At 46.6% G+C, this 21,292-nt stretch overlaps 1 protein-coding gene across 1 annotated transcript in view; it reads left to right on the forward strand.

Moving 5' to 3' along the window:
* The window catches only part of TMOD2 (tropomodulin 2), a 70,341-nt gene that overhangs the window by 40,780 nt on the left and 8,269 nt on the right, over positions 1-21,292 (forward strand). The window contains exons 8-9 of the mRNA XM_075532046.1: positions 11,762-11,905; positions 19,735-19,879. Coding sequence (XP_075388161.1) covers positions 11,762-11,905; positions 19,735-19,879 — 289 coding nt within the window. The remainder of the gene's footprint in view (positions 1-11,761; positions 11,906-19,734; positions 19,880-21,292) is intronic.

The following is a 21,292-nucleotide window of genomic DNA, read 5'->3' on the forward strand; positions in this document are numbered from 1 at the left end:
CAACCAAGAATGGACTCACTCGTCGCCATCAGGCTGATCCTGTAACAGCCCTTCGGGACCCAGTAGAGCGGTCCCCCACCCCGTGCGGTTCCGAGGCTGGAAGCCTCCATGAGAACACAAAGCTTCATCTTCCCCTGTGGAGCGGCTGGTCACTTGGAACCGCTGGCTCTGAGAGTAGCGGCCTAATTGTCACCCACTACGCCCCCAGGGTTTGTGACACCAAGGAATGAGCTGACCGAACATGACATTAGTGCCAAGGCTGAGACGCCTGGTTCTTGTGCCGTGTCTGTTGGTTCCTCCTCTCCCTCCTCCCTCCTCCTCCTCCTCGCTTCTTCCCTCCCTCTTTGCCTAACAGCAGTTCCAATAGCTGAAATGGTCCCAGTCCCATCTACAGAGAGCAGTTGGTTTTCATTCTCATAGTTGCCTCCCGGACTTTAATTAAAGTGGTTGGCGATCCAGGCTGCACCTTAGCCACCCGGAGAGGTGGTTTTTAGACATTTTGTTGATTACATCCTACGCTTAAGTATATGTGTTGATTCTAAATAATTTAAAAACGTGCTGCCAGCACTTACAGCGATGTGGTTGTCTGACGAGATAAAGGAGCCGTGGTGACAGACACTGTGAGTTAGGCCTTGGACTGCCAGCCACACAGTCGCTGACTCAAACCCCACCAGCCACTCCACAGAACCAAGACGAGGCTCTCTGCTCCCATAAGCACGCACCGTCTTGAAAACCCCAGGGCACAGTTCTGCTCTGTTCTCCAGGGTTCTTACGATAGGAATCACATCAATGGCAGTGCTTGGGTTTTCCGTTTATAAAGATACAGATCTCTGACCTTTTGGGCTTTACAAGCTAAAAGCTAATGCTGGTAGTTCATATTCCTTCCCTTGGAACCGGAATTGACTCGATGGCAGGGAGTTTGGGTTGGTGTTTCGGTTTGCGGGTAGTATTTTGTTTTTTCTTGCCAGACATGTTTACGACATCTCTTTTCCCTTGAAGTTCTGAAACGTCACTTATGCTCGCTTATGAATCTTTTTTATTCTGCCGAGCGTTCAGTGGGTTCTGTCATATGAAAGTGTTACTTTCTTCAGCTCTGGGGAATTTTGCTCTGAATCATTGGATCCATTTTTCATTGCTATGTATCTGCCCTCGCCTTTCTGGAACAGCTATTTGATGAATGGTAAACCTGTGTGTGGTTTCCTCCATGCTGCTAAATACAATCTTTCATATTTCCTATTTTTTGGCTTTTTAGTCTATACTCTTAGAAATATCCTCAACTGTATCTTATCTTTTTTTATTATTAAAAGATAAAAAAAAATAAAATAAAAGATCATGTTATTGGGAGCTCTTTCAACTCTTACAACAGTCCATCCTTCAATTTTATCATACATCAATGTTATCAGGCATATTTATACATATGTTGCCATCATTCTTTTCTAGACTTTTTTTTTTCTATGGAACTCTTGGTATCTGTGGGAGTCACCTAATCTGGTGTCAATTTAAGGATGAAGAGTACAGGGGCGGAGTCTAGGCTGCCAATTTGGAGATAGCCAATGAGACTTCTGTGGGCATGGCCTTCTCCTGAGAATTCTGGGAAATCTGATACTTCCTCCTGGGAGGTAGACGACACCTCCCTCTCTGCTACTCCCTGGGAGACATTGAAGAAAACAAGCCACATGGACGCAACCAGACCTTGGAAGCCAGAGAAGCCACAGAGAGACCCCTGCCAGCGCTGAGATGTTTCCAGTGACACTGGATCCAAAGACTTGCTACCCACTGGCCTGTGATCTTCTGCATTTGGCTTCATTGCATGTGTTTCATGAGTCAGAAGAGGACTTTATAGATTGGTATCGGACATATGGGCTAATATAGGACTTATGGCCTTGGACTGGACTGGGTTGGGATGTTTTCTCATTGTTCAGTTGCGCTTATATATGAATCTCTTTCATATACACATATGTGTGTGCATGAATTTGTTTCTCTTATCCAGCCTAACACAGTATCGGCTTCTCTTTTTTCCCTCCCCCTGCTCCCCTACCAGTTTCTTATAGTTCCTCAATTATTCCGATTTTATAATTCTGCGTGTCCTTTATTTCTTGTGTGTTTACTTTCAAAGGGACTCCAGGCGGCATAGTGGGCTACACGTTGGCTTGTTAACCACACGATCAACAGTTTGAAAGAGTCACCAGCTCTGCAGGAGAAAGAGGAGGCTTTCTACTCACACAAAGACACAGTCTGAAAAACCCACCAGGGCAGTTCTGTCCTGTCCTATTGGGTCTAGATGAGTCAAAATTGATGATGGCTGTGAGTTTTGTTTTTGTGTGGCAGTTACTTACAATGTAGTGTTTTTGATATTCAGGAACTCTTTCTCGTTCTCATTTCTTTTTTCATTGTTGCTATTACTTAATCCAGAGTCTTGATGGTGTTATGCTCTGAGCATTGGGCTGCGAACAACCAGGCCAGTGGTTCAAACCCACCAGCTGCTTCTTGAGAGACAGAGGAGACTGTTAGCTCCCTAAAGACGTTTTGTCTTAGAAGCCTAAGGAGCAGGTAGTTCTAGTCTGTCCTATAGGCTCACTGTAAGTCAGAATTAACTTGATGCAGTGAGTTGTTTTTCATTTTATATACACAACATAATAGACCCAGAAATGTTTTATGGAGACAAAAAGAAATGACATCTTTTGTTTATGTGGTTGAAAATATGAGAGGGTACCAAAAAAAACAAAACAAAAATAAACCCAGAAAACAGCTCCACAGGGCGGGGCTTTTGTAGTATGCTTTTTTACCACTAGGTGAGCATTGAGCAACTCTCTGAGTTAGTGCACCCAGTGACGTTGCCTGGGAAGGTTCTCTGGTCACAGTTAATTTTCTTGTAAAAGCAGTTTTGCTTGGAGCTCATTTTGTGCAATGGCTGATTTAAGAGAACAGCGTGTGGCCGTGAAATTTTGTTTCGTGCACCGGAAAAATAAGGTAGGAACTATAGTGATGTTGAACACAGCTCACAAGGTCCGCGCTGTGGGAAAAACTCAAGTGTACGAGGCGTGCTTTTCTCGTTTCAAAAACGATGAAATGTCAATTGATGACAAACCTCATTCTGGACGCCTGTCAACTTCCCAAACAGATGAAAATGTGCTCACTTGTGCTTGAAGACCGACGACGATGAGGGACCATTGAAGAGATGGGGAAGTTCTCTGGACTCTCTTGGAGCTCAGTTCAGCGAATTTTGGAATTGGGAATGGGAAGGGTAGCTGTGAAATTTGTGCCCTGGGTTCTGACTGACCAGGAAAAAAGAGCATCCAGTGGACACAAACTGTGCTTTGAAAGAACATCTCTCCAAAGCTACCCAGACATTTTTTCCAAGGTCATTACTGGTGATAGGACATGGGGCTATTCTCACTACCCTGAAAGCAAACAGCAATCAAGCCAGTGGAAGACGCCATCGCCACCTTGCCCCTCAAAAGCTTGTCAAGTCAAAGGTCAAGGTGATGCCCATTTATTTATTTATTTATTTTATGTGAGAGGGATTGTGCATTTGGAGTTTGTTTCACCAGGGCAGACTGCTAATCAAGCTTTCTATTTAGAGGTCTGAAAAGATTGTGTAACAGTGTGTGACAAAAAAGGCCTGATTTGTGGCAGATGGGGGACTGGTTTTGCCTCCATGACAATGCACCTGCTCGTGCAGCCATCTCAGTGCAGCCAGTTTTGGGCAAAAACCTAAAAACCCAGCATGTCTCTCTTGCCCCATGCACCCTACTCACCTGGCCTCACTCCCTGCGACTTCTTTTTGCTTCTGTGAATGAAGAGGGACATGAAAAGACAGTGAATTGATGACTTAGAAGAGCTGAAGGGAAAAAATGAGGGAGGTGCCATCAGCCATCCAAACAGATGAGTTTGAAAAATGTTTCCAAGAATGGAATTGCATTGAAGATAAACAAGCAAAGCAGCAAAGCCCACGTGGAAGAAGCACACCAGCCTATGTGATCAAGGGGTGTTGATGGGATCAGGTAGCAGTCATCAAAGAACAAAAAAATCATATGATTGTGAATGAGGGGGAGTGTGGAGTGGAGACCGAAAACCCATCTGTAGGCAATTGGACATCCCCTTACAGAAGGGTCATGGGGAGGAGACAAGCCAGTCAAGGTGCAGTAGAGCAATGATGAAACATACAACTTTCCTCTAGTTAGTTCATTAATGCTTCCTCCCCTCCACTATCATGATCCCAATTCTACTTTACAAATCCGGCTAGACCAGAGGATGTGCACTGGTACAGATAGGAACTGGAAACATAGGGACAGACTCCTGGACAGATAATGAGAACCAATATTGAGGGTAGCGATACCACGAGGGGAAGGGGAAGTGGGGTAGAAAGGGGAACCGATCACAAGTATCTACATATAGCCACCTCCCTGGGGGATGGACAATAGAAAAGTGGGTGAAGAGAGATGTCGGACAGTGTAAGACATAACAAAATAATAATTTATAGATTATCAAGGGTTCATGAGGGAGGTGGGGTGGGGAGGAAGGGGGGAAATGAGCTGATACCAAAGACTCAAGTAGAAAGCAGATGCTTTGAGAATGATGATGGCAACCAATGTACAAACGTGCTTGACACAATGGATGTATGTATGGATTGTGATAAGAGTTGTATGAGCCCCCAATAAAATGATTTTTTTAAAAAGGAAGAATGGAATTGCAGATTTGACAAATGTGTTAAATGTAATGGAGAGTACTTTGAAGGTGATAAGGTTGTTTTGTTAAAAACAAATTAAATACATAGCTGGGGGAAGAGTCCGGGGTTTTTAGGGTGTCCTCTCAATATCATATAATTCAGTAGTCTAATCATATTAAGACGAGTTGTGAGATTTCTTTTTGGTTTTAATTTTAATAAATAATTTTATTGGGGCTCTTACAACTCTCATAACAATCAATACATTTTAATCTTACAGCTCTTATAATAATCCATACATTTTAATTTTAATAAATAATTTTATTGGGGGCTCTCACAGCTCTTATAACAATTCATACATCAATTGTACAAAGCACATTTATACATATGTTGCCATCATCATTTCCAAAGCATTTTCTTTCTACTTGACCCCTTGGTATCAGCTCTTCTTTTTTCCCCTCCCTCCTCCACCCACCCACCCTCATGAACCCTTGATAATTTATCAGTTATTTTTATTGTCATATTTTACATTGTCTGCTGTCTCCCTTCACCCACTTTTCTGTTGTTCACCCCCCTGGTAGGAGGGTTGTATGTCAATCTTTAGGATCGGTTCCCCCTTCCTCCCTCTCTCCCCCTCCTCTCGCCTTCCCCTCACAGGATTGCTACTCCATTGTTGTTCGTGAGGGGTTTATCTGTCCTGGATTCCATGTGTCAAGAGCTCTTATCTATCCAGTGTACATGTTCAGGTCTAACTGGATTTATAAGGTAGAACCGGGGTCATGATAGTATGGGGGAAGAAGCATTAAAGAACTAGAGGAATGTGTGTTTTGTCTGTGCTATACTGCACCCTGGCTGGCTCGTCCCTTCCTTGTGACTAATGTGAGGGGATGTCCAATTGTCTACAGATGGGCTTTGGGTCTTCTGATGCCTGATACCTGATTCCACGGACACCTCATGATCACACAAGCCGGTATGATCTTCTTCCATGCTGGCTTAGTTTGCTTCTGTGCTAGATGGCTGCTTGTTTACCTTCAAGCCTTTAAGACCCCAGACGCTGTATCTTGTAATAACTAGACACCATCAGCTTTCTTCACCGCATTAGCTTATGTACCCATTTTGTCTTCAGCGATCAGATTGGAAAGGTGAGCATCACAGAATGCCAAGTTGTTAGAACAAAAAGTTCTTGCATTGAGGGAGGACCTGAGTAGTGACCTAATAATGTCTGTCTGCTACCTTAATACTTCACTTATAAATATATGTACTTAGACCTATAGCCTTATGTTATATATTAATATATTCACATATGTATATGCCTACGTTCATACCTCTATAAATGTCTTTTGCCTCCGAGTTCTTTCCTCTTATTTTCTTTTACTTTCCTCCTATTCCACTATCATGTTCGACCTTCATTTGGCTCTCTGTGCTTACTCTCCGTTACATTGCACTTGATCAAACTCACCAGGCATTGTATGCTCTGCTCGCTTCGATTTTAGATCTCATTGTTTCCTTGTCCCTGGGTTTGTTGGCTCCCCCCTTCTTTTCCTCCAGCTCCTCCTCTCCCTGTCCCCGTAGAGCCGTCGGTCCTGTTGTTTTCTCCTTGGGATTGTTTATCCTCCCTACGTTACGTAGATAGACATGAAAGAAATTAAAAACTAATAGTCTATGAATAGTTCTAGGTCTGTCTGCTGACCCTTTTCCGATTGGGTGTGATACAGTGCCAAGCTTGCCCCCACACACACACACACCCACAACTGGGAGTCGGAAATCTATTTTCAGAATTCCTCTGAGACTTTGTTGCTTTGCTCCCCTTGCTGTTCTGTTTCACTCCCTAGGTAGGTGGGTGGGAGGGGGTGTCAGAACAGACACAGTTCCCATACTGTGTCTCTGGTGCTGCCCCCTATAGCGCTGTGGGTCAGTAAGGGGACATCGTGTCCTGTGGTGCGGCCTACCCTACAGTCCTCTCCGTGCATTGGCTGTTCCACGCGGGAATGTCGTTCTTGAAGTTTGGTGGGCCAGGATGCTGTTCTCGTGTTCGTTCTCTCTCTCTCTCTCTCTCTCTCCCTTCCTCCCTCCCTTCCTCCCTCCCTCCCTCTCTGTTTGCTCCCGAGCACCTGCTTTCTCTCAAGGTGTGCCTCTGAGGAGCTGGAGGTTGCCTGAGAGTCCCCTGAAATAGGAGAGCTTCATTCTGGCAGGGGACCATTTCCGGGTGCCCAATGGTGATGTACCCCAATGATTCAGCCATTGAAAACTCAGTAGAGCCCAGTTCTACTCTGAAACACATCAGGACTCCCTAGGTCAGAATCCATTCAATGGCAACTAGTTTGGGATCCTTGGTTGGCGCAAGCGGTTAGCACACCTGGCTGCTAACTGAAGGGTCGGAGGTTCCAGTCCACCCTGAGGTGCCTCAGAAGAAAGGTCTGGTGGTCTGCCTCTGAAAAGTCAGCATCAAACTCCCCGTGGAGCACAGGGTCTGCCGGCACACCTGCGATGGCCATGAGCCAGAGAGGACTCTACAACAGCTGGTTGTGAGGTGTTTTCTGTGAGGTCTGTGGATACCTCAGTTTCTGCCCTGCATCTCTCTCAGGTCCTAGCTCCGCCCGTTCCCGAAAGCTCTTCCTGGGAGGCGACACTCTGCTCACAGTTGGTCTCTCTAGACCAGGCATCCTCAAACTACGGCCCTGCGGGCCACATGCGGCCCGCTGAGGACATTTATCCGGCCCACCGGGTGTTTTAGCCCCATTTGTTTTTTTACCTCAAAATAAGACATGTGCAGTGTGCATAGGAATTTGTTCATAGTTTTTTTTTTTAAAAAAACTATAGTCCAGCCCATCAACCGTCTGAGGGACAGTGAACTGGCCGCCTGTTTAAAAGGTTTGAGGACCCCTGCTCTAGAGGAAGCTGCAGGGAGAGGGACTGAGCTTTCCTTCTGTCTGACTGGCTGATTCTATCAGTTCCTAAGGAGATGCTTTCATGAAATGCTCCAACAGAACTCAACTCCGGGCACCTCCTGAAGTAACTTGCTTTGTGTTCATTTCCCCACCAAAATCTTTGTTTTCTAGAGATAATAGCACTTTGCTTGTTTTCGTACTGCCTAGAGTTCCCATTTTTTGTTTAATTATTTTAAAAACATTTTATTAGGGGCTCATACAACTCTTATCACAATCCATACATATACATACATCAATTGTATAAAGCACATCTGTACATTCTTTGCCCTCATCATTTTCAAAGCATTTGCTCTCCACTTAAGCCCTTTGCATCAGGTCCTCTTTTTTCCCCCTCCCTCCCCGCTCCCCCTCCCTCATGAGGCCTTAATAATTTATAAATTATTATTTTATCATATCTTTCCCTGTCCAACGTCTCCGTTCACCGCCTTTTCTGTTGTCCGTCCCCCAGGGAAGAGGTCACATGTAGATCCTTGTAATTAGTTCCCTCTTTCCAACCCCCTCTCCCTCTCCCCTCCCAGTATTGCCCCTCACACCCCTGGCCCTGAAGGTATCATCCACCCTGGATTCCCTGTGCCTCCAGCTCCTATCTGCACCAGTGTACATCCTCTGCTCTATCCAGACTTGCAAGGTAGAATTCGGGTCATGATAGTGGGGGTTAGGTGGGAGGAAGCATTTAGGAACTAGAGGAAAGCTGTATTCTTCAACGGTGCTACATCACACCCTGACTGACTCATCTCCTCCCTTAGACCCCTCTGCAAGGGGCTCTACAGTGGCCGAAAAATGGGCTTTGGGTCTCCACTCTGCACTTCCCCCTTCATTCACTATGGTAAGATTTTTTGTTCTGATGATGCCTCCTTATACCTGATCCCTTCGACATCTTGTGATCACACAGGCTGGTGTGCTTCTTCCATGTGGGCTTTATTGCTTCTAAGCTAGATGGCCGCTTGTTCACCTTCAAGCCTTTAAGACCCCAGACACTATCTCTTTTGATAGCCAGGCACCATCAGCTTTCTTTGCCACATTTGCTTATGCACCCGTTTGTCGGCGATCTTATCATGGAGGTGTGTACCCAATGTTCTTTGATGCCTGATAACTGATCCCTTTGGGACCACGTGATCACACAGGCTGATGTGTTCTTCTATGTGGGCTTTGTTGCTTCTAAGCTAGATGGCCACTTGTTTATCTTTAAGCCTTTAAGAACCCAGATGCTATATCTTTTGATAGCCAGGCACCATCAGCTTTTTTTCACCACATTTGCTTATTCACCCGCTTTGGCTTCAGCGGTTGTGTCGGGAGGGTGAGCATCATAGAATGCCAATTTATTAGAAGAAATTATTCTTGCATTGAGGGAGTACTTGAGTAGAGGCCCAATGTCCTTCTGCCATCTTAATATTAAACCTATAAATATAAGCACATATATCTATTTCCCCATCCTCATATATATATTTGCATATGTACATGTCTTTGTCTAGACCTCTATAAATGCCTTTTACCTGCCAGCTCTTTTCTCTATTTCCCTTGACTTTCCTCCTGTCCCACTATCATGCTCCGTCCCTACCTGGGTTTCAGCAATACCTCTTCGTTACCTTACCCTTGATCATGCCCTGCCAGGCCTGCCACACCCACCTCACCGCCAATTTGGATCACTTGTTGTTCCCTTGTCCTGGGGTTTGTTAACACCACTTCCTTACCCCCCACCTCCCCCTATCCCAATTCCCCCCGGAACTGTCAGTCCTGCTGTTTTTCCTCCAGCTTGTTCATCCAGCCTATCTTATTTAGACAGACCTGCGGAGATAATAACATGCAGAAAAACAAGACAGAGCAAAACCAAGGAACAATATACCACAAAACAACAACAACAAACCACTGACAAAGAACAAAACAAAACACAAGAAAGAAAAGCTTTTAGTTAGTTCAAGGATCATTTGTTGGCCTTTAGGAGTGTTTTCCAATCCAGTCTGTTGGGGCACCACACCCTGGCCCCAAAGTCCACTTTCAGCATTCCCTGGGGACCTTGCCGCTCTATTCCCTTGCTGTTCCGCTGCACTCCCCCAGTGCTTTTCCTCAGTGTGGTGAGATCAGGTCGGGCACAATTCCCACACTGTGTCATTGGTGCTGCCTCTGCAGGGCCATGGGTCAGTGAGGGGCGTCATGTCTCATAGTGGGGCTGGCCATGTGGTCCTCTCTGTGGACTGGCTCCTCTAATTGGGGTCATCGTCCTCAGGGCCTGGTGGGCCAGGATGTTCTCCACTCTTTCCTCCTCCCCCTTCATCTGCTCCCGTGTGCTCTGATCAGATATGTCCCTATCCTGGAGCTGCGGATTCAATGCCGTCCTTTGAAATAAATTCTTCTGGGGGGAGGGGCAGGTGTCCACTTAGTATTTGGTGCTGGGGCCAGCCCCCAGACTGCTCCACTGGTTCCCTACTCCACGCCGGAATGTTGCATTCACACCTCGTGGCACTGGGTTGAAGTCTGGCCCCTCTTTCCCTGTGGAGATATAAACAATACCCTCCCCTTGGGTGGGTTAGCACCCCGCGCCCCCACTATCCATTTATTCCTTATTTTCATCCTTTTTTTCCCTTTCCCCACCTGCTCCCCAGTTGTCTACCATGTGCAACCCTGGATTTGACCTGGTCCCTGCCATACTACACAGTCCTCACCCCAAGAATGTTTGTACACAGTAGCTTTTTCCCTATGCCCCATTTGCATTTATTTTAATGCTTACCTCAGCGGGCTCATGTTGTACTTGTCCTTTTGTGCCTGACTTACTTCATTTAGCATGATTTCTTCCACTTCTTCCCATGCCGCTATGTGCTTCATACCTTCATCACTGCTTTTTAGTGATGCGTAGTATTCCATTGTATGTATATACCTCAGTTTTTTAAATCCAATCATCAGTTGATGGAAATTTGGGTTGCTTCCAACTCCTTGCAATTGTGAACTGTGCCGCAATGAACATTGGAGCACAGATGTCTGGTCTTGGTTTGTTTCTTGCCTCTTCTGGGTATAGGCCCAGTAGGGGGAGTGCTGGGTCGTATGGTAACTCGATTTCTATCTGTTTTAGATATCGCCAGATCGATTTCCATAGTGGTCATACATACTTACAAGTCCACCAGCAGTGGATGAGAGTTCCTGTCTCCCCGCAGTCCCTCCAACACTTGTTGCTTTCTGATTTTTTGAATTGGGCTACCTTTGAGGGTGTCAGGCGGTGCTTCATTGTTTTAATTTGCATTTCTCTTATGGCTAAACATCCGGAACATTTTCTCATATGTTTGTTGGCCATTCTGATTTCTGCCTCTGTGAAACTTCTGTTCAAGTCCTTTGCCCACCTCTCAAGTGGGCAATTAGTTTTTTCTTTTTGGAAGCTAGCAGAGTATTGTAGATTTTAGTAATAAGGCCTTTGTCTGGTGTGTCATTGCTAAAGATGTTTTCCCAGTCCGTGGACTCTCTTATTACTCTCTTGGTGAATTCTTTTGATGTACACAGGTGTTTTATCTTCAGTATATCCCATTTGTCAATGTGTGCCTCCTCTGTGTTTGTGTCCTTCCCTATTTCTGATAGCCTATGTATTCCCAATTATTTTTTTATTACAGTGAGAACCTGGGTGTATAAGGGGAAACAAGCAGGACTTGTGCAATTGACTGTGTTGAACTGGGCATCTCCAGGGGCTTTGCCACTCTGAGGCCTGGTTTTGTTTCAGAAGTCATCCTCAAGGGATTCTGGCCTACAAATGACCTGAAATAACATGTCTAAACCTATAGCCCCCAAATGCTAGCCGACAGCCAAGATTTCTAGCCCTCCATCGTAGAAGGGGGGAAAATGTTATTTTGAGATCATGTCTGTTTCTTTAATATCTTTTCTTTTTAAAAAGACAACAGATGGCAATAGGTATGTTGAGTGCCCTATTGTAGGTCGATAACCTTTAAAAAATATTTCAGGCATGAGAAATTCCTAAGTCTTAGGACTGCTACACTAAACGATTTGTTTATTTCTGATTTAAATTATTACTCAGAAGCAAAAAACATGATCTTAACTGAGGGTTTAATTGCTTCAAATGCTGCAAAAACGCCTGTACTTAATTTGGGGCGGGGAATTTAGTGAAGACATTTTTTAGGAAACTCTTGTTCTTCCTTTTTCCCATGGTCAGGCTTTTGCAGAGATGCTGAAAGTAAACAAGACCTTGAAAAGTCTCAATATAGAATCCAATTTCATCACCGGAGCTGGGATCCTGGCCCTGGTGGAGGCACTGAAAGAAAACGACACCCTGACAGAGGTCAAGATCGACAACCAGGTAAGGGGGTCTGGGGGCTGGGCATGGCCCCACACTTCGGAGGAGTTAGAAACTGTGGCTGTTCTTGATACCTTAGCTTAGCTTTTCTGTGAGTTATAACTGCTCAGGCCTCTAGGGGGCGTGTGGGAGGCCTGATTCATCCTTGAACGTGACACAGTGGGGAGGCCTGAGGACCTGAGAGTCTTCAGACCAATCAGGCTCCAGGGAAGAACGAAGGGAGGTGGTCAGCTTGAAGGTGATGGTAGCAGCTCCGCCTACCCATCATCCTCCATAGCCTCTTAGTGTAGCTTGCAGCCCAGCGTTTGCCTCCTTCTGGAGCCTTAGCTGGAAGGAGACAGCTGGGTGGCCTAGTCTCAGACTGCTCATCCCTGGCTGGAGGATGCTGTAGCCAACTCACCTGGGCTCTGCACACAGGATGCCTGTTTAAAGCATCAGCGGTCTAGAACATGGTCTGGTGTCCAGCACCAAGCATCACCCCTAATGTGGTAAGACTCTTGACTCGATTCCAACAGCCAAAGCCAGCAGCTCGTCCCTGAAGCGTGCATCAGCCTGTGCTGGACTTCCCCTGCTGGCTCAGCCAGCTGCTGCCCAAAGACAGGACCGTGGTTACCAGCTAAGATGTTGTGCTTGGTGCTGTACGCCCATCGGCCCAGGAGCTTGGTGGGCCTGAGGATCAAGATGCTGTGGGAGGAAGGGTCCTAGAACAGACTAGACTGAGAGTGTCGCCTTGTGGGCTGGTGGGTCGTAGGGTGGGCGAATGACAGCACAGTGCCTGCGGGGCTCATCCGGACAGTCCCTGGTCCCAACACTCTAAGATCTCTAAGAGCTGACATTCCCCGAGCTGTACCAGGTCCTGACCACTACCTGGGGTGGAGGTGCTGCTCTCCTCGAGGGGGACCCGGAGGCGTGGCTGTTTAGTGTAGGCTCTCTGCCGCTGGGCTCCTCCCAGGGCCTCATTGCAGGAAGATCCCACAGGAAACAGGCCCTCCTTCTTGCACAACCAGAAGGGATGCATCACCAGAAGAATTGCTCCAGGTGCAGAGTTGGGATAGTAGACCCCCCCAGGAGATGTGGCACAGGAGGCTGCACGTGAGGGGCTCATGTGAGGGGACTTCACAGACTCCCTGGGAAAATGGAATGAAAAGATAATAGAGTTTTCCCAGCAACTTATGACACCCCCCTCATGTGCTCAGAGGCTCTTCAAAGCTATGCACACTTGTGTGTGTGTCCCACCTGCTAGTAGCTAAGAAAGAGGCACCGGGGCGTGGGAGGAGAGGAAAACCCCAACACAGAGAAATAGGGAGTGGAAAAAAAAGCAGCGCTCGCTCAGGGGTATTTGCTGACTAGACTAAGTGGAAAACAGCTGAGTGGACTCTGAGTAAACATTTCCTCATGGATCTAAGGTGGGAACAGATGCCTGGCCCAAAGCATATTTATCTTTCTGTGTTGGTTCAGGCCAGCTTGAAACCTCATATCTCAAAAATGTCCACTGTTCCTGATTCCCTGCAAGGTGCCACCGAATTAGGGTTGCCAGGAAAATAACCCTTAAAATGGAATTTTACATGCATGATGCGTAGTGTTTGGTATGGAGGATAGCCCGTGCGGTATTTACTTTAGGAACTCAAACTCACTTCCACTAGTTGGATTCTAACTCCTCGTGACCCTATAGGACAAAACTGAGCTGTCTCTGCGGGTTTCCAAGACTGTAACTCTGTTTTTCTTTTGTATTATTCGTTGGGAATTAATGCATAAATCATTCCAAATTTCAGTCACATTAAGTAGGATGTTCCATTGCCACCACAATCAGTTTCCAAACATTCTTTTTCTACAAGAACTCCTTGACGTCGTCTCCCTTCCCCCCTCCATACAGTGCTGTACCCCCTTATTCTACTTGCTGTCCCTCCTTATTCTACTTGCTGTCCCTCTAGGTCAAGGCTGTAGTTCTTTACAGGAGTACAAAGCCTCGTCTTTCTCCCGTAGTGGTTTCGAAATGCTGACCTTGCAGTTAGCAGCCTGATCGTAGCCATTATGCCACCAGAGCTGTTACTTGGGTTAGACTTATACTAAAAAGTTGCTTTTTATTTCCCTCAAATGCAAATTTAACTGGGTGACTTTTACTTCAACCTGCTACATCTGGCAGCCAACCAGATCCCCAGTGGATGAGCCGGCATCCTAAGCACTTAGGACAGGCCATTCATTTTCATGCACCTGAAAAAGAACGCACCCGGAAGTGGGAAGCCTGGTCTTACTCTCCTGAACCTCCCCTCAGTCATGTCTACATCGTCATGCTTCCCCATCACCTAGGAATACAGGTGTGTGGTTTCCCAACTCTGGCCGCCCAGTGAGCCTCTGCAATGACTTCTCTTTACCGTGACAAGAGGATTAAGTTGGTCTCCAGCAACAGGGAAGACTTTTCTTTACCCCCGGAATGAGGAAATTGTTGCAGAACTTGCCCTCCACCACATTTTATCCACCGGCTCATAGTCTATTCAAAGAAGGTGCCCATTTCCTCATCTGCATAATGAAACCGAACCACCCATGAATTCCATCTCACAGCGACCCTACCGGACAGAGAGAAACTGCTCCTTGGGTTTCCTGGACTATTAAATCTTTGTGGGATCAGGCAGCATCGATTGGAACCACCGATCTTGCTAACAGTCCCATGCCTAAGAGCCCCCCCGGAATTTTCCTCTGTGTAATGAAGGGTTTGACATCATCGCAAACTAAGTTTGCCCAGGGCCTGCAGCTGGGGCCAAGTTAGCATCGTAGCAATTGGCAGCTAGACCCAAGCAAGGGCCTGCTGAGGACCCACGGCTGGGGGCGGGCTACCATGGCCAGGCCTCAGGTAACTGTGGAGATGTAATCAGTTCCCTTGTGAGGGGCTCAATCAGTGAAGCAGATGATAAAGCAGGTGGGTAACTGCTAAGTAAATGTGAGTGGGGAGACGTGCTCCCTGGGGGCAAAAAAATGGTGTGATTTTTAAGAAATGTATGCTTTACGCGTGTGTCTGGGTTTATTTGAGTTCCTTGTACTCAGTTTCAGTAATCATGCTGCCCATTTGTTGCCCACAAAATGCCTCAAATCACAAAAAAGAAAGAAAAAAGAACTACGTCATGTGATAGAATACTTTATCACGGGCTTTTATATGCCCCACGCCCCATGGAGTTGTCTTCAATGCCAAGATTTTTTACAGAGCCACCAGTAGGCTGTCCTCCTCCTCAAAAGAAAACCTACCATTCTAGTACCCGTATTTTTACACTAGATTATGTGGACGGTTTAGGCTGTTAGTATTAGGGGACCGGCCTTGTTTCTGTTTCACTACTTGCCCTCATGCCACACAAGCTTAACTACAAAAGCAGAGAAAAGTTCGGAAAGAATTACAATGGATACCTCTATAGATGTTGTTGTTGTTGTTGGGTCGTGTGGAGTCGGCTCCGACTCCCAGCCACCCTGTGCACAGCTGAAGGAGACACTGGCCGGTCCTGCTCCGTTCTCACAGTGGATCTGAGCCCACTGTTGCCGCCACTGTGTCAGCCCATCTTGTCAGGCGTCTGCGTCTTCTCGCTGCCCCTCTGCTGCACCAAGCATCCTTCTCCAGGGACCGAGCGGTCTTTCCTGACATGTCCAAATTACATGAGACAGAGCCTCATCAGCCTAAGGAGCATTCTGGCTGCACTTCTTCCTGAACAGGGGTTTTGGCAGTCCGTGGTACTCTCAGTGTGCTTTGCCACCACCGCATTCTTCGTTCAGTCTTCCTTGCTGTGTGTCCAGCTCTCTCACACAAGCATATAAGATGATTGAAAATGCCGTGGCTTGCGTCAGGAGCACCGAGTCCTCAGTGTGTCACTCTTGCTCCTCGACACTTTCAAAGACCTTGTGCAGCATTTGACTCAAGAGGCAGTACGTGTGAGTTCCCCTCTAATTGCAAAACATTAGCAACGGCCAGAGCACTAAGACTTAAGCTACTGAGAAACAGCCAGCTGTTAGCTGCTTAGGGAGAAGGGGCTCAGAACTCAAGGAATATGGGTTTTGAGGTAACCGTTGCCTTGAAACCCATTAATAAGCACGTTACACAAGTCAAAGTTTCCAAACGCTTGAGATTTGAGAGAGGAAGGTAAGGTGTTGGTTTGTTTTTGTTTTTTTAATGTCATCCCTTCTTACCGCTGTGACCTTGCTGGCACCAACTAGGTGCACTCAAGGGGGACAGGCCATAGCTCTGACGTGCCCAGTGTTAGCACAGGTTGCAGTCCTTATGACTCCCCCTGTTCTGGAACTGAGCCCACCCCCTGAGATCACCTCTCAGCTAGACAATAGGCAAGCTTATAAACAACACCAGGGAGGACTCTCCTCCCAGGACAATCAACAGTGCAGACCAAAGGGCAATGTTTATCCAATAACAGAGCCTAGGGAGCAAGAAGGGACAGCAAAGAAGGAAGAGTGGAAATAGGGAGCACGGGAAGGAAGTTGGGGGTAGTGGTGCTATTCCATGAGGGGCCTGCAGCTAATGTCAAAATGTGCATGAATTATTGAATGGACAGCTAGCTGCCCTGCTCTGTCAGGTGGCACCTGCATCACAGCTAGAGCAGCCACAACAAAGAGACTCCCCTGTCCTAAGGCGTGTCATGTGCTGAAGTTGCTCTTGAAACTCTGAGCTCTGTGCTTCTTGGTTTGCTGCCCCACCCTCGCCTGTACCCATGTCACTGCCGATCTCTACAGTGTGGATACCCAAAATTGTTCCCGTCCGACTGGAAATATCACATTTTGCTAGGCTCTGAGAGAGAGACTTGCTCAACAGGTTACTGAGGGGGAGAGGAGCCAAAGCTTCACTCTGAGAACTTGTCTCCAGACACTTTTCTCTTTCATCTGCTTCCTACTTTTCAGTTTCTGTATTTATTTTCATCTACCTCGTACTTACACCTTCCACAGTTAAAATGTGTTATCCAAAAGGAAAACAACACGCAAAAATTGCCTGCCAGAGCAATAGAATCCAGCCCGGAAACAGGCGCGAGCGCACGTGTGAATTTTGCACGGAAGTGGTATTTCAAATCAGTAGAGGTGGAATGTGCTGTGGTTTCTGAACAGCACTTCTTATATTAAAGTTCTTTCTAGATGAAATAAAGCCTCAACTGATAAAGTACAAAAGTTCCACAGAGTAACAAACAAGGCAGTAGGAAGAACAGCGAGGGGGCTTCCTTAAACAAGGCCGATAATCTGTGTCTTTATTAGTGATCTGTAGTCTTGTTAATGTTTTATAATTTACCTCGAGGATCTTATATCCGGTGAAATGGCTACTCGGAAATTCACGGACAAGATGCATGATTACAGGGTTTATTAAGGATGTTAATAAGTTGTCATGCCCACCCCCCTAGTTGTTAGCCAGGAAATATTACAAAGCTTCAGGTCTGCTAATACCTGCCTAAAGGGGCATGCCACTACAATGTAAGCCTTAACTCGAAGGCATCCAGGTGAAGCTCTGTGGGTCAGCAAACCCTGCTCCCTGAATTCAGTGCCCAGAGGCACCCCGCTTTAGGAAGCCTCAGTCCAAAGGCACTCAGCCCCACTTCCATGGCTCAGCAAGTTCAACTTACCCAATTAAGTGCCCCGGGGCACCCTGTTCCCGAAAGCTAGCCTCCAGCATAAAAGCACCCAGCTTTCCTTGCTCTGTGGGTGGGGAAGTCCACCACTCTGCTCCATGCTCTGGCTCAGGGTATAGCTGTCATCCAGATCCAGGAGGTTCACTGTCCAGGGGTGTCAGGTCCAAAGGACACGCTCCACTCCTGGCTCTTAACTGGGAATGAGATTCCCTCCTCCAGCGTCTCAGAGGGCTCATTTTATGCACAGCAGGATGGTCCTCCAGGAAATCCTGTTGGCAGTTACTCACAGGTGAATCCTATCAGTATCTTCCCCCCCTTCTTACCAGACCCAGGCAGGGAATAGTTCTGTGGTGGGCTTCAGACACTCTGCCCGGAAGAGCCACACACACCGCTGTCCCTGTGAGTGTCCACAAAGAAAATAAATAGGCAGACAAGGAAAATTATGAAAAACCTATACATATAAGAAATTATAGATCTGTAATAAGTTAAAAAAGAAACAGAAACCACAGCCTGCGGGAAAAATAACCATTTGACCAATTTATGTTGTTTTCACAAGTGACTTAGTTACCTTGTACTGCTCTAATAGAAATACCCTACAGGGATGGCTTTAACAAGCAAGTTTTCTCGCCCTCAGCCTGGGAGGCTCGAAGTAGGAGCTCAGGGCACCAGCTCCTGGGAAGCCTTTCTCTCAGCCCTGGGGGGCGGTCCTTGTCTCCTCTCAACATCCATGCAGCCAGCATTCCTGAGATTCCCAAGTGCCTGAACATCAACCTTCCCCTGAGTTTAGGAGCGTCTTAGCAGAGACCCTGGGTTCAGAGGCTGTACCCTGCGCCTGGCTTTTCTTTCTGAGTGGAAGTCAAGTCTCTCATTCTGTTATCCCATTGTTCTCCTCTCTCCGCTCTGCTCCTGGCTCTTCTCAGATAAAAGAGATGTAGGCCACACCGAGGGACACTCAGCTTACATCAAGTCAGGGCTGTGACCTGAGTAGGAGTGTGTTACTTTTCTGGCTGGGAGCTGCTGTTGAGCTGGGTACCGCTCACAAGTCAGCACTCTATCCAGATGTGGGACACGCTTCTCCTTGGACCCCGCTGACCTTTGTCCTAGAGACATAGTTGCAGAAATGTCCCAGGATGCCCGGTGTTTACGAGGGAGGTTGGCGGCAGCATTGTGTGAAGTCGTGGGCAGCAGAAGGAAATGTCGTATAAACCCGTAGGGTTTCATAAATTACACTCTGTAACCACAATGGAATGCTGTTCAGTTGTTTGAGAGGATGCAGTGTAGCTCTATTTACCAACATGGGAAGGTCCCCTTAATATAATGTTAATGAAAAGTAAAACGCATGTTTCAGAACATCCTAGTAGAATCCACTTTGTTTACCAAAAAAGAAGAGGAATCTATGTATGTGTGATTGTATAGATTCACGAATGCAGAGAAAATGTTTAGAAGACCACAAAACGCATGCATAACTGGTCTCTGGAAAGTAGGAATGAAGGTTTCTACAAATTGCATACTTTTTTGGTTCGCTTTTTCTAAACAAGCCTGACTATTTCATTTTATTAATCCATTACAAAAATAGACTATGCCCCTTAAATTTAATTTTAAACTCCCATATTTCCATGCTTCCATTAAAAAATTGGGGGGAGGGGGCTTAGAAAATTCTTTTCACCAAAATGTAAGTCTAGACCCACTAGCACCCCCCCCCCACTAAGTGTTTAATGATTCCCTTGATCTTGGGCACAATTTAAATCACAATGGTACCACTTGGGGAATCTGCTAGTGAGACGGCCCTGGGAGAGTCCACTGTACAGTTAGTTGATCATCCTTAATCAGAGTAGAAAATTCACTCACTGGCCTGAGAGCTGTAAGGTAGGTTCACTATAGTAAAGCATTCTTTGTTTAAATCACAGGTACTAGGGTGAATAGGAAACATCAGATGCTGCTTTGACTCAAATTGTGCCTCTAGAATCACCATCCCTTCGTAAATCATTTGCTTAGTGTCTCAGTTTAGGATGCCGGCAGAGTCCACTATTTCTCTGCTGGCTTTTGCTTCTGGACACAACGCGGGATTCACACGTGACTATATGGGAAGTGACATCTCAAGTGACTTTGGTCCTCGCCATTTGAGTCTTTCCCCTGTGTGGCTTTTTGTCCATTACGGATCCATGTGTCTTTCCCGCGCAATTAACTCTTTCCTCCTTGGTTGTGTGTGTGTGTGTCCGTGTCCCCACAAACCAGAGACAGCAGTTGGGAACAGCTGTGGAAATGGAAATTGCTCAGATGCTGGAGGAGAATTCAAGCATCCTCAAGTTTGGATACCAGTTTACCAAGCAGGGACCGCGAACAAGGGTGGCCGCCGCCATCACCAAGAACAATGACCTGGGTAATAATTCTGCCATGCTTGCGTGCTCGTGGCAGTTAGAAGAGGTGATCCTTGTGTCCATCTCAGACAAAACAGTTAGCATATCATTGCATTGACGCTGGGTGTCATTTTGCCCTTCATCACAGGTATATTATTACATGGTCATGAGAACCCTATGATACTCATGTTAAGGTTTCTCCATAACATCCTCGCAAAGAAAGAGCTGTGTTCTTTTTCCAGAGAGCCTTCGGCTTTACTCAATTTCTTTGATGGATTTGCTTCTCCTTCCCTTCCATATTAAATATAATCACTCTCTGCCCAGAAGGTAGCAATAGAGACAGGGAGTCTAGTTCTCTGCGGTTTGACTTCTGAGGGTGGTTTTGCATTTAGCATTTAAATTGGGGCATGCGTACTGATACCTTGGTAATTTACATGAGAGAGTCATGAAACTACCTCGTGGGTGTTAAGTTTAGAGGTCACCGCAAAGATTTCTCAATTATCCCTGTTTTCTTTTCTCCTCCTGCCTATTCCTTGCTGAGCACCAGTGGCATATCTTCTGTTTGATTGAAGTGGGGTATTGTCCTGGTCAACACAGCACAACAGAATGGGGCAGATTGGCAAGGTTGGTCTGGGAACATCCCAGCCACCCAGGAGCAGACAGTCCACCAGGGAAGCACTCAGCCAATAGCAGGCCTCAGCCCCCAGTTTGAAGTTAGGGACGCATGCCAAGCCTTGGTCAGGGGCACTGGCAAGAGCGGGGCAAGGAGGAGGATTCAAATGAAGGACAAGAGAGAAGCCAGGTGGTGGATCCAGAGAGGGATGGGCAAAGGCTAGTATGCAGCCCTCTGCCTGGACACATTTAGCCATGGCCTTCAGACAAAGTGTGGTGTGTGGCATCCCAGGGGCTGGCCTGCAAACCTTCAGGGTACAGTGGGGGTGGGGTGAACAGGGCTTTGGGAAAGGGTGGGACAGCAGTCTGAAGGAGCCTTGGAAAAACCCATTGTATCCACAGCTGAGCAATATGTAGACCTAAGGAACCAGGCAACAGCTTCTGTCTGTCTAATGTCCTGCAGCCCAGGCAGGAGCAGGCTGGCTATTGAAGCAGAGAGGCAGGGCAGGACCACAGACTGGCAATGCCTTCTGGGGAAATCCAAGGAAGTAAAGTGTGACCTCCATCCCATTGCCCTGAGGGGGCTTAAAATGAGCAAGAAGGAGAGTGCTTCAGAAACTGGGAAACCCAAAGCTTCGGTTTGGGCAGGTTCTGTGATACTAAGTATCAGTTAATCTCGCGTTTGCTACTTATCTGAGCCTTGCCTTCCTTCGAAGTTGATACTTAGATTATATGTACAATACACTTAAAACATTCATCTTTTTTTTTTTTTTGGAGGAGCCCGGATGCAATGCTTCCTGGAATTCAAACTGTGTTTCCAATTA

This window comes from Tenrec ecaudatus, chromosome 14, assembly GCF_050624435.1.
Source record: "Tenrec ecaudatus isolate mTenEca1 chromosome 14, mTenEca1.hap1, whole genome shotgun sequence".
NCBI classification, from domain to species: Eukaryota; Metazoa; Chordata; class Mammalia; order Afrosoricida; family Tenrecidae; genus Tenrec; species Tenrec ecaudatus.